The 13,858-nt window shown below is 32.4% G+C and overlaps 1 protein-coding gene across 1 annotated transcript; it reads left to right on the top strand.

Annotated features, from left to right (window-relative positions):
* The first annotated feature begins 614 nt into the window (after nt 1-614).
* LOC143078104 (uncharacterized) lies at nt 615-9,465 on the top strand. Its single transcript, XM_076253079.1, has 5 exons — nt 615-1,109; nt 3,690-3,869; nt 5,740-5,884; nt 7,361-7,597; nt 9,271-9,465. The coding sequence occupies exons 1-5, from the start codon at nt 619-621 to the stop codon at nt 9,448-9,450; spliced, it is 1,233 nt and encodes a 410-aa protein (XP_076109194.1). The 5' UTR covers nt 615-618; the 3' UTR covers nt 9,451-9,465.
* Nucleotides 9,466-13,858: the final 4,393 nt, after the last annotated feature.

The raw sequence follows: 13,858 nt of genomic DNA, 5'->3' as shown, positions 1-13,858 counted from the left end.
TTGTTAATGTGACTGCTGTTCAATGTGGTGCAAAATATGCATTTTAAATTATTCTGTCCTATCTGCCACTGAATAACGAAGGTATATTGGATAGGGACAGACATTTTCCAAATACAAATCACCTATGGGCACTTCGAAGGATTTGTTTCATTATATTTGTTTTCTTATCACATCCTACATTTATGCGACTTGTCATACAAGTGAGAGGTTTAGCTAGCTAAAAAAAACCGGTTCATTTCACCATTTCTACATATGAAAAATATCTGTACCAAGTCAGGAATATGACAGTTGTTATCCATTCGTTTGATGTGTTTGTCTGACTCGGTTTTTGATTTTGCCATTTTGATTATAGGGACTTTCCGTTTTGATGTATTCCTCGGAGTTCGTTTTTTTTTTGTGTGTTAATTTACTTATTTAACAGATACAGATACAGCTGTGTTTTTGTCATATCAACTTTTTGAAGGAATTGAGCATCCGGTAAGTAGATTGAGTTATGTTTCTCGGGTGCTCCTAAATAAGGAGGGATGATAAAATATAATAGAGAATAATTCAGTACATCATTTATCATTTCTTTCCCCTACCAATGTAGGTTCCAGAAAATAAGCAAACAGACACAACATGGACTCACTGACGACTACGTTTGGCTTTTCAGACATAAACCCTATTACTGATGGGTCAGATTCATCACTGGAAAGTAGCAACAGACACAGGAAGCGTCGATGGTCAAGCATTTCATCGAACGATTCGGTATCATTACAGACATCAAGTCCAAACTCGGAGCACTGTGAACTCTGCGTTTCTAACTGGACTCTAAGACATGTTGAAAGGCTGAATATATTCTATGCATCTGAGTATTTGGAAGATCCCTTAGATATGTTTGAGAAAATTGGAAGACAATTAAAACCCCTTTCAGAACTGCAAAGAAAATATGCTGGCAAATTGAAATCTCTTCTCTATTTCGATGCAAATGGACCAGAAAATAGAGAAGAAATATATACCAGAGATATATGTACAGATTTAAATTATCAAATTAATGATCAGTTGGAAACACTGAAAGTAGAGAATAAGACATGTTCAACAGACAATAAACATGAAGCAGATTTGTTTTTGTAAGTTTTTAAGCGTGTCTCATGATACTCTCTCATCATGCTCATCAAAAACATTCTACATGTAGTACTGATGTTTATAGACACATGACTTTTACATGTAGCACGGAAGTCAACAAGTACTTGAGTATACGAAAATAGCTCTGTAGTATTGAGTATTGAATACCAAAAATGATACTTGATTAATCATTGTTAATGGGTTTCCTGTTAAAATATTGCTGTCTTCTTTATATAAAATTTATCTTCTTGTGAACCTCTTTCGAAAAAATTAAATAGGCATCACTCATTTAATTATTAAACAAGTGAATAAATCACAATTTTCTTCAATGCTTGTGTTTAAATAATTTCTCATTTAAAATGCATCCGAAAATATGTGGGTTATACCGGGTGGGTCTTTTCACCACCGAACACCACCGCACACCACTGAACACTGCCGAACACCTGAAAAACCACCAACCACTAAGAAAAACTTTGATATTATACAATAAAACGATAAAATAAATTAAATTACATATAGGTACATGATATAATTTAATTAATTTTTCGATTTTTATGGGCATCATTTTTATGTTAAAATCGAAAATCAATATAAGAAAAAACGTCTCCGGATTCATCACTTTCCGGATTACATTGTGTGTGTTATAAAATTCAATAGACAACTTTCGAGTTCGATGCATTTCCGTCAAAAACTCTGGTTTTAGTGAACGTCATTTGTGCGTTTAGGGGCGTCGTCACTTCCATTCCAATGTTGAGCGAGTGGTTGGAAAACTATAATTCTTTATTGTACGAATTCTTCGGCAAATTGAATTCTCAAAATTGACAATCAGCATTTCTGTCATTAGGGAATTGTCATTAAGTACCTACAGAACATCCATTATTTCTAGTTTATCCTGCACAATGACGATCACTAAGACGCTTGATGAACGTAAATAGTGCAGGGATACAGGCGACCCCCTCTATCTGGTAAATGACGTCATAAAGGCGCGTATAATTGACGAGTTTTTTCCGGTGACGGATGAACTCGAAAGTGGTCTATTATATATTCATAATTAGTTATCAGTTCAAGTATCCTGGATCTCTGTTCATTGGTTAGATTTTGATATTTTTCTCTTTTATTATTATTGGTACAACTAAAATGTTTTATAGAAGAGTTAGAAGAAGAAAAAATGGAAAAAAATATATTTGAGGTGTCCATGAGGGTCAGCGGAGTTCAAAAAGTGGGGGTGTTACAAGACTCTTTCTTCTGTTTTCTGTAGATATTTGGACTTTAAATCTTCTGATTTGTTGAATTGATAACTTGAATATTATATTTAATTCACATTGATATTGATAAAAGACAAAATAAGAAACTTTTGGGGTGTTCGATGGTGTTCGGCGGTGTTCGGTGGTGAAAAGACCTACCGGGTTAAAATACAACTTTAATAAGTCAAATATTGTTAAGCAAGAAATAATTTACCAGAATCAAAAAGTTGCAAATATAGACTCCTACAAGTTGATAAGTGATCAAAATTGGTTGACTTCAAGACCCACACATATTTATAAAAAAGTCATGTATCTACATGTAAATCAAATAATGACAACATTGAAAGACAATGCTTTGTCTTCTGAAGAAAAATATGAATGAGAGTCTAAAAAATCGGAGATAATGGTAATTAACCTTACAATGCAACCACCTGGAACCACACTAAATAAGGTAAAACATCTGTGTTTAGTAAGGATGTTTAATTAGATAATTAAATATAGATAGCTCAAGTCCTTGTGAACTCTGAGACCGGTATTTGCTGTCATAGGTGGTGTACTTTGGCCACCATGTAAAATTAAGTTTTTTCATCAACATAAATAGACCTACATGTAAACAAGTCTGTCATTTTTTGACTTAGATAAGTCTAGAATTGAAAACCCATTTTTATAATAAATACACGTTTAGACTTCTTTAAGTCAAAAACAAAAATAGACTTGTTTATGTCTGAGCTCTGACTGATAAAACAAATTTGGTGAATCCTTTCACCTTTGTCATGTTTGTAAAAAATGTGTATTCTTAACGATTAACAGATTACAGTACTATTGTTTGATATGTGTATTCCTTGTAATAGAAATATCAGAATCAGTAATGATTACTATAGAAAGGGTCAGATATATAATGTATATCTAAATTAACCTCAAATGTCAAATTAAAGAATGTGCCAACATTGTATTTAAACCTTTTAAAAAATTAAGAAGATTTAAACCACTCCACTCTCTAGCATGTATAGCACTACTATAATGTATATATAAATTGTGAAATTTAAAGAAAAAAATGAGTATGCATAAAGATAATCCTATTTTTCCAAAGTTTTCTGATAGTGAAAAACTAGCTAGTGGTCCTACTAAATCCACTTATTTAAGTTAAGAAAATTTTCCTTTATAAAACAGTCTTTAGCGGTAAGGACAGGGGACACTTAGCATGCTTAGTTACAGTGTTCATGTAGTTATACATGTAAGTATTTCTTGTAAATCCATATGCATGTCTTCACATCAATTTTACTTGGGATGTTTATGATTTATTATTATTAATATTATTATTATTATTATTTATCATTACAGAGATTCCAATGCTAGAATGAGAGCATTTGATTTCATACTGGAGCTGTTAAACATTCTAAAAATTTATAAAAATATGTATCAGCTGGTGAAAAATCATGTAACCATAGCAACAGAAGAATCAGGCAAACTCTATGTACCAATGGCTTCAAAATTAGCAGAATTGTGTCAACTGAGAGCTGAGTAGGTATTCAAATACTATACTATATGTATAACAATGAATAACGTAATAATAATTGAGAATGTAAGCAGGGACTGTTTCTGTGTGTTTAAGAGATAAAAATGTGACTAAAGAGCAAAAACAGACCAAGGCCACAAAAGGGTCTTCAACACACATATATTAAATTAATTCTATTGTATGAATGCATAAACAGTAGAACATGTGACAGTTCAGAACCACAATCATCAAATCATGAAAAGGTCATTCAGAAAGTCAGAGTTCAGAGGACAATTGGAAGAAAAATAAGTATCAAAAGAAATAAAGCGGGGTTATGTTTATAGACCAACGAATAAGAAATAATGGTATACATTTTGTACCTGCAAAATAAGATGATATGGAATTATTGCCAATGAGAACAACTATATAGAGGTATATTTATTCCTGTTACAGTGTGCCACAATACGTACAATTTTGTTCGTCATTGGCTATCAATAACATTGATTTTACACTCACTGAGTCTGTCAGTCAGGGGTACTACTTATTCAAGTTATTTTTATTTACTTGAAGAAGTAAAAAAAAATATACACATATAAGTAAATTTGTAGGATACTTATACAAGTGAATTTTATTTACTTGTATAGGTAAAAAAAAATTGGCTTAGTTATGTCCCTTAGACATTCAGATTTTTTTACTTGTAAAAGTAAAATAATCATCCTTTCTTCTTTTCTTGAATTCTTAAGATTTCTTTGCTCTAATAGAATTTTAAATTGTGTACCCTTTGTAGATGTCTTTACTAATCATTTAAGTGGAATTTCATGGACAATTAAAATTCCATTTGTCTGTTATCTTCATAACACTGCTCATTTACAAGCTCCAAAGGAGCACTTTTTGAAGGCCTTGTGCAAATATACAAGAAATTTGCTCAATCAGTTTCTTTGTTGAATTAATGAGATGAAACATTGAACTTTAATAAAAAAAAAAAAATTGAGCAAACCTGGCAAAAATCAATACAGGCATGATTTTACATTTGAAAACTTGAGGATTTTTGTGAGATTGTAAGAAAAACTTGCTTATACAAGTAAATTTTTCAGAAAATTAAGGGGAGATTATTCAAACATTATTTATTTACTTATATGTGTATATTTTTTTTTACTTCTTCAAGTAAATAAAATTAACTTGTACAAGTAGTACCCCTGACTGTCTGTCAGAGGCCTTCTAGAGGCAATTTAAGTAGAATTAAAGAAAATAGTCCATGCATGTGCTTGAGAAGAAAAGAAGAATATTTAAGTATTCAACATTAAAATCAACACTAGTTGCTAGTCATTCATATTTGATTAATGAGTTGAGAACTTTTGGCGAACACACAGTTTTAATGTAACAAGTACAATGTTATAATTCAGTGTTACTGAGCAACATTCACCTGATCTGCCCCAGTCAATTGATAACCTTAGTGCGCCAAGAAAAGGTCTGGTCTACACTCTTATGAAAACGATTCTTTATCTACGGTACCAAAGAACAAATAATGCAATTGTTATTAACTATTATAGGTCATCTTCAACATGGCTGATGAGGGGAGGAAGAAGGGGTCCTGATCCTGAAATCCCGAGCTTAAAAACATGAAATCCTGAAATCCCAGGCTTAAAAACAAGAAATCCTGAGGTCCCAAGATTCGAAAAAAGAATTCCCAGATCCTGAAAGGGTCAATCCCGAAATCCCGAGCTTAAAAACACCCGATCCCGGAGTCCTGATAAAGGTCCTATCCCCCTCGCTGATTAAGTGTTCCAAATTTAGTGTATTAAAAAACAGCAAAATAATATCAGATACGAATGTTATTGTCTTTATTAGTACTAACAAATACATTAACTATACTGTTAAAATTGATTGTTTTTCCAGAAGTGGTAAAGGGAGGCGTAGTCAATGGTCACACTTGTTAGATAATGATGTTTATTCTGAACCAGACCTGAGATTATACAAGAAAGGCATGCCCTTGGTTGATTCAGAAGTAAAAGGACCAGATACCTGTGTCACAGCAACTATGGTTAGATTCATATGATGTAGTGAACACTCTCTCTTCCTAGTGACTTTTCACGGTGAATGATGGTGATTGCAAGTGATTCGCTCTTTGTACAGACATATTAGTTACAATTGAGTACTATAAACAACTTAATTTAATTTCTTGATTCTAAAATTTACTTGATATAGTCATACCTGCCAACTTTTCAAAATGCCCATGGGGGTTTTAGGTGCAAGAGGACTCTTGTGGTCCCAACAAAAAACTTCAAGGGGGCCTTCAAATGCATTTTAATGTTGTATTTTTTGCTTCCTTAAGCTTGAAATAGCCTACAGCATTTATAAAATTAAATGTTCTGTTTAAGATTGTGGACAAAATTTCCATTTGGGAGCTTTCATGGGGGAAATCCCCTGTAAATAGTGACAGTTGGCAGGTATGTATAGTTAAATATGAAAAAGTCCAAGTTTAACATATGCACGAAGGTTTATATTCACATAATTTTTCTAGATATGAAAATAAATTGCTCCCCAAAATTAGTTTAAGTTAACAATATTATCTTTCGAAATCAGATAAAATCATACTAGAAATCACTGTCTAACATGTCTAAAACTGTTTTTTGATTCAAGAAATTTGTTTGATACTGTTAAGTAATATTTGAAACAGTCATTACTGAGGGCCATTAATTTTAATAGACAGAAATTACCCTGTTTAAGTCTGATTTACATTTCACCACCAAGAGTTATACTTTATTTAAGTACTTTTTGTGTACAGTAGCTACAATATACACCATGTTAACAGGGTGTACTGTAGGTAAAATATTAAATGACTGAATATTAGCCAACAATAAATCTTACGGGGGAGGATCATATAATTATGATACAGTACACTACAAAACATTATATAACCAGTCTAAAAGGGTACAAAATCACCAAAAAATAATAAAATAACAAATGTTAAATATTTCTGAGACACACAATGGGAGATTATCCAAACATTGAAAAAAAACAAAAATGTGTCCCCAGTACACAGATGCACCCCATCCACACTATCATTTTCTATGTTTAATGGACCGTGAAAATTGGGGGAAAATCTCTAATTTGGCATTTAAATTGTGTACTAAGTTTCGAGTTGATTGGACTTCAACTTCATCAAAAACTACCTCATCCAAAAACTTTAACTTGGGACGAACCAACGAACAGACGAAAGGATGGACAAACGAACAAACAAAAAGACGGACGGACGCACAGACCAGAAAACATAATGCCCATAAATGGGGCATAAAAATTTAACTGATTAAAAAAAAATATATAGACATGATATAAATAGTATCCATGAATGTCTGTTTTCTATATAAGCTTTATATACTGAATTTATAAGTATAGCAATTAATTTGGCACAGCTGATGGCTTAAATAAGTTATATCATGTTTATACATTTATACCATGTATACGTACAAGTCTACATATGTACATAATTATATATCTGAACTTCATTTTTTAACAGCACCAGAGGGACTTCTGTCAAAGATTAAATGAAACTCACAGTAAAAGATCAAATAATGATACAACTATATTTAATGAAGACATACAATCACCAAGGTTGTTGCAGAGTTTAAATGAATCAGTTCTTGGCAGACATGCTGGGGAGTTATTGTTAGACATTCGGTCAAATGGCATCAGAAAGAAAAATGGTGACACAAATGAAAGACTAATGCTTGGAACTATAATTGATGGAACAAAGGTATGGTTAAGCTATTTTAATTTAATATGTGTGTCAATGTGTCATGCGTTCATAGGTGTATCCAGTTCTTTTTATGCTCCATTTTTATGTTCCATTTATGTGTCCGTTTGTTCATCTGCTGTCCTACTTCAGGTTGAAGTTTTTGGTCGAGGTAGTTTTTGATGAACTTGAAGTCCAATCAACTTTAAACTTAGTACGCATGTTCCTTATGATATGATCTTTCTAATTTTAATGCCAAATTAGAGTTTTTACCTCATTTTCACGGTCCACTGAACATAGAAAATGATTATGCGGATGGGGCATCCGTGTACTATGAACACATTCTTGTTCATCAACCTTCTAAAAACATTTCAAAAGGAGGCTGTGTCTTTTCTTCTTGTTGAAATTGTTTTGATATTTGCATGAAAGTATCAAGAATCAAAGAAGTATATTTAAGGTGGATCATTAATATAGATTTTCTCAGATTTAGATCGATTTTAATATGGTTTTAGGTGGAAGAAAACATACAAGTCTTCTAGAATCCTATACTGCTGGCTGTCACATCATTGATCTGTTACCAGGAGTGTTACCATATCCATTTCTGTGCTTCACAATTTTATAGTTTATGTGCGCATTCTTCACACCTATTTGTACACATGATTGGTTACAAGTCGGTAAAATAGAGTCTGCATTTTATAAACCAAATGTACAGTTCGGCTAAACAATCACTTATATAAATGTTAAAATTCCTCATGTTATAATGTATTTTGTCTTTGCATGTCCTTACTTTTGATAGTGAAATAAAAAAATGGGCTGCTATTGATTATATTCACTTCTATTGTACATAATCCACCAAAGACGTAGAAGCTAGTACAACACAACTACAAGAAAGATAACTAACTAGAATTTATCCTAGTAAGTTTGATTAATTCAAAATTGGTGTTTTTCAATGCTTTTGAAAGGGGACATATGGTGGCAACCTTATCCCCCTTTTAACCTGGGTTGGAACTTGGAACCATTTAACAACACTTGACCAGAGACCAAATGACTTAGAAGTTAATAGCTATAGGTCACTGTATGGTCTTCAACAATCAGCAAATCAACATATCTGATAGTCAGTATTATATTATAACACTAGAAAATTGTTATACAATGTGTGCAGTCTTAATAATCTAGTAACTGTGTGTATCTGTTTTATACTAGAATGAAATTCAAAACAGTGTGGCTGTGGCTATTGATTGACACATTAAAATTCAATCCATTGGCTGGGACAGTTTAGGTGAACGTTTGTATATAACGACCACTGCTCACTATGTACTTTTTAAAGACACTTAAACTATGGGGTCACCAAAGGTTCACAACACCTTAATAAAGTAATTCGAAAAATTAATCAGAAATAACACGATATTTTGATTTATATCAATTATATAAATCAAAACATAAAGGTTATTCCTGATTATTTTTTCGAATTATTTTATAATTAAAGGCGTTAAGAAACCTTTGTTGACCCCACAGTTTAAATGTCTATCGTAGGTACGTCGTGAACAGTGGTCATTACAGACAAACGTTCACGTAAATTGTCCCAGTCAATGGATGAATTTAATGTGTCAATCAATGGCCACAGCCACACTGTTTTGAATTTCATTCTAACTGCAGGCCAATTCAAATTCTTTATATAATATTATCTTTTACAGGTTTATTTAACCCTATTAGAGATGACAGAAACACACTGTAAAAAACTTGAAAGGCAAGATCAGCTAACAGATACAGATAGAGCCTGCATATATTATTTCAAACCATTTGATATCATCTTTGAAGAGGAACGTAACATGTTGATTGAATGTTTAATGCGGCTGAATAATATTAAACAATAAAGCTGTACTATATTGTTTTTCCAAATGAATTGTTTTAGTAAGCGACTCTCGATTACTTGATCGGTAAAGCATCTACAAAATGGAAATACAAAAGTATACAAACTTTGCATATTGTGAGTCGTTGTCATATGGATGTAAAATCCTAACATAAATTAAGTATCTAGGACTAGATAATAGTCCCAGGAATACATACCACAATTAATAGCCCATGTACTACATGTTTTAACTATGTAATTTGGCAATAATGTAACCAATTAACCAATAAATATGCAGGTATAGGAAAATGATTACTCAATCAACAGTTTTGGGAATCGTAAAGAAACATTTTAATGATCAACAAAGGGGTGATAATTATCTTTAACAAATTTTTGAAGGTCGTTACAGGATGCAACCAATTTGTTCTTATTACAATTTATTCTCTTGTCCCCTTTTTCTGGGAGGAGTCCATTTTTTAAAACTTTGTTGAGTCACTTCGTATTGTTGATGAAAAAAAATGCACAGAGTTGGCAGAATCACTACAACACTATCAGCCAAAAGTGTATACATTGAAGAGGTGCCTACCTCTGTTTGAATGTTGGTTTTGATAAAAGGAAACATTCGAAATGTATTTTAATTTTGATTAGAATTTAATGATCTTTAATGCCTGGAGGCGCTCTTAATAAAAACTATTTTTTCTGTAGAAAGGCAACAAAATTCTAACAGTCGAGTAGCATTTTGGCATTCGATACTCGGTACTACTGAGCCATACTCGAGTACTCGTTGATATCCCAAATAATTACAACTTGTAGCTGCATTTTTTTTTAAATTGAAAATTAAGTGTTAAAGTTTCTTCGTGGTGTGGTTTTGATAAAGTAAAAGTGTTTGCATAACATCTTGTTTTTTCTTTAAACCAGTCTATGACAAAATTTGCCACTGCTTTCAGGTTGCTTTTAATAGTTGGTTTAGTGCTTATTCTGCGGTAGTCAAGGTTATTAGAAGTTATTTCGCGCATGAGTTGGTTTCTTTTAGAAGGGAACTGTCACACGAAAGCAAAAAGTGGTTTTCATGTTTGATGAAGTTCGAATTGCATACTTTGCAGATTCTCAGGTTGACAGAACATTTTGAATAGTTCTATAATGGAATCTTTCTAGTACATCTTAATCATTTAATCCACACACCAAAGACGCATAGTCCATTGCGGTGTTTTCTCTTCTTCACTCAGTACATTGTTGTTGTCGAGCCTGCGAATTTTGTCGCAAAAAGCTCGTCATAGAGATAGTGATCTGTCGGCGTCAGCGTTAGCTAAGGCAGCAACCATTTGATTTTCTGGGGGGGGGCTATGGTTTTTTTTGGAAAAAAAGTTTGTTTCCTGTTTTTGGAGAAAAAAAATAATTTGTTTTTGATTCTGAGGGAAAAAAAATGTTTGTTTCACCCTCAGCTGCCACTATATGTAATGATAAAATTGAAAGAAAAAAATTGTTTTCCACTTGTCGCGAAAAAAATAGATTGTTTTTCGCCACAGGCGAAAAAAAAAGTTTGTACAGAAAAAAAACCATAGCCCCCCCCCCCCGAAAATCAAATGGTTGCTGCCTAACTTCTTAAAAGCTTTATATTTTAGGAGGTGAAAGACCTGGATGATTCATACTTTGTATATAGAGGCCTTACGTATCGAAGTTTCCATCCGTCACATGTCCATTGACCTTGACCTCATTTTCATGGTTCAGTGACTACTTGAAAAAAAGTTAAGATTATTTGTTATGTTAATTTCTCTCTTACTTTGAGTTAAAGGATTACTATATTTAGAAGGTTCTCATGCCCGTCAGATAGTTTTCATTTGAAGTTTTGGTGGTCTGGTCAATATCTCAGGTACTAAAAGCAATAGGTCTAGTATAATTGGTGTGTGGAAGGATTGTTAGGTGTATATGTCCACCTGGTAGGTGTCATCTAACATTGACCTCATTTTCATGGTTCAGTGGTTATAGTTAAGTTGGCATGTGTTGTTTATTTTTCTTAAACTGTACGCAATAGGTCTGTATATTTGGTGTATGAAATAATTGTAAGGTGTACATTTCCAACTGGCAGGTGTCATCTGACATTGATCTTATTATCATGGTTCAGTGGTCAAAGTTAAGTTTTTTAGTTTTGTCCTTTTTTCTAATAATATATGCAAGAGGTCAACTATATTTGTTGTATGGAAATATTTTATGATGTACCTGTCAGTCTTGCAGGTTTTATTTGACCTTAACCTCATTTTCACGGTTCATTCCTCAGTGTAAAGTTGATGTGTTTTGGTCTGATTTTTTCTTAAACTGTAATCAATATGTCAACTTTATTTGTTATATGGTAGGATTGTAAGCTGTACATGTCTGCCGGTCATGGTTCTTCTGGCCTTGACCTCATTTTCATGGTTCATTGATCATTGTTTAGTTCTCTTGGTCAAGTCTGTTTTTTAGAAACTATAAGTTATAAGTCAACCATATCAAGTGTATTGAATGATTGTAAGGTGTACAATGTATGTCTCGTTTGGTTTATATGACATTGACCTCAGTTTCTTGGATCATGTTAAATTCATGTAATAGTTATAGTAAAGCTTTTTATTTAGGATTATCAACATAATATTAATGGTTATTAAAGAAGGCGTTTTAGCTAGTGCTCTGACTAAAAACTTTATTCACAGTTTACATCAGACTGATACCTCTATATCACAACGGTTCTTTAAAGGGACACTAGCTACGGAAGTGAAATAGTGAAATAAAAAATTTGCTTTTAGCAGACAGTTTGGTTCAGATTTGTCCAAATAAACATCTTATCATCCAGCATTGTTTGATCAAAATGTAAAGTCCACCTTTCTTGCCTCATTAAATCCGTATTCATGTGAACTTCAATTAAACCTCTAAAGATGAGTTACGCATGAACTTAGCGTGTTCAGCTAGTAAAAGGAAAAGAATGTCAACATTAAAAGTGAAACAAGGGTAAACCATTTGGTCGACTGATCGATCTACAAAAATTCATTCTTGTACAGTTAAAATCGATTATTAACATCTTGTTTTAACCTATAATATGAAATCAAACAGATCAAGAAAAACCCAATTGCACTATCTATTTATATATATGAGACAATATCTGGAAAAAAACAAATGTCTTTAGACCCAGTATTTCTATGGCACAAGTCGAAGAACACACATTGAGGATATAAGAACTGTTGTCTGTGATTCAAACAATTGTTAAATGTGGTACCAATAGAAATTTTAAAAATGGTACAAAAAAAATCCAGTTCTTCCCTGTTACCAAAGTGAATCAATTTTAAAAAGTTTCTAAAGGGAATAAGGAATAAGTTAAAGACACTATTTGTGATTTACTAGTATATCCTGCAATAGTATATCAAATGCCAATTATTGATTACAGCATTTGCAATACAAAGGGTTTAGAAATATACTAAAGTATAGTTAGATATGTCGGTAACATGAAAGAATCTCGAGTAACAGGACAACGGTAATAGGACAGACTTGGTAACAGAAAGGATTTTTTTCTCAAAAAAGTGCTTTATTTTTTAGTTTAAGAATAATACATCATTTCAGATTGGTAACAATTTGAAGATAACAGCAAACAATGTCATTTATCCTTTGAAACTGTATTTGCAAGGTGAAAAAATATGTCAAGGTAATGAGAAATTCTAAAAATATATTCCTGTCTGTTACTATCTACTATACTAGAATTGCACAATGTTCTCTGCTGTTATCAAAAGCAAAAAACCTATTTTTTTATTCAATATACTGTATTATTTTGAAAATCATTTAATATGGTGATGATATCTTATATTGAATGAAATGGTTGGCATATAGTAGATTAACTTTTTGATTCATCAGTGAAACTGTCTTGAACATCCTACCTGTTACTGCTTATGGTTATGCTGTTACTTTTTATCAGGTAACATGACAGAACGTAACAGAAAGGAATTACGCAGTACTTTTTGTTCATTTACTCGAATTGTGTAGAAGTTTACTTCCATCTACATATCAATTTGACAAGATATTATAAAACACATGTACCGTTATAGTGTTGACAATGAAATATTCTCAGAATGTACACAAAAAGGCTGTAACAGGAGAGAGCAACAAAATTATTTTTCTCCAAATTCTGGTCTTTGGGGAGTTCAGAGTTTTCATACTGGCTGCTATTCACCTAAACATATGGAGTCATACATTCAGGAAATGATGCTCTTCACATTGCATTACAAGAAATAAATTTTTGGTCTTTCAAACGTGTCCATAGGTGGGAAAAAAACCAGCGGTAACAGGAGGGAAATTACCCCTGGGGACAACATTTAAAATACCCTTAAAAATGCAAATTTTCTTACATGCTTTAGTCATGTTAGTTATAAATAAATCAGGCAAGTAATGGAGAAGTTCTTTATATAATCTATCAGATT

The sequence above is a fragment of the Mytilus galloprovincialis genome, chromosome 6 (genome assembly GCF_965363235.1).
Source record: "Mytilus galloprovincialis chromosome 6, xbMytGall1.hap1.1, whole genome shotgun sequence".
Lineage (NCBI taxonomy): Eukaryota > Metazoa > Mollusca > Bivalvia > Mytilida > Mytilidae > Mytilus > Mytilus galloprovincialis.
This window is presented reverse-complemented; position numbering and strand designations above follow the sequence as displayed.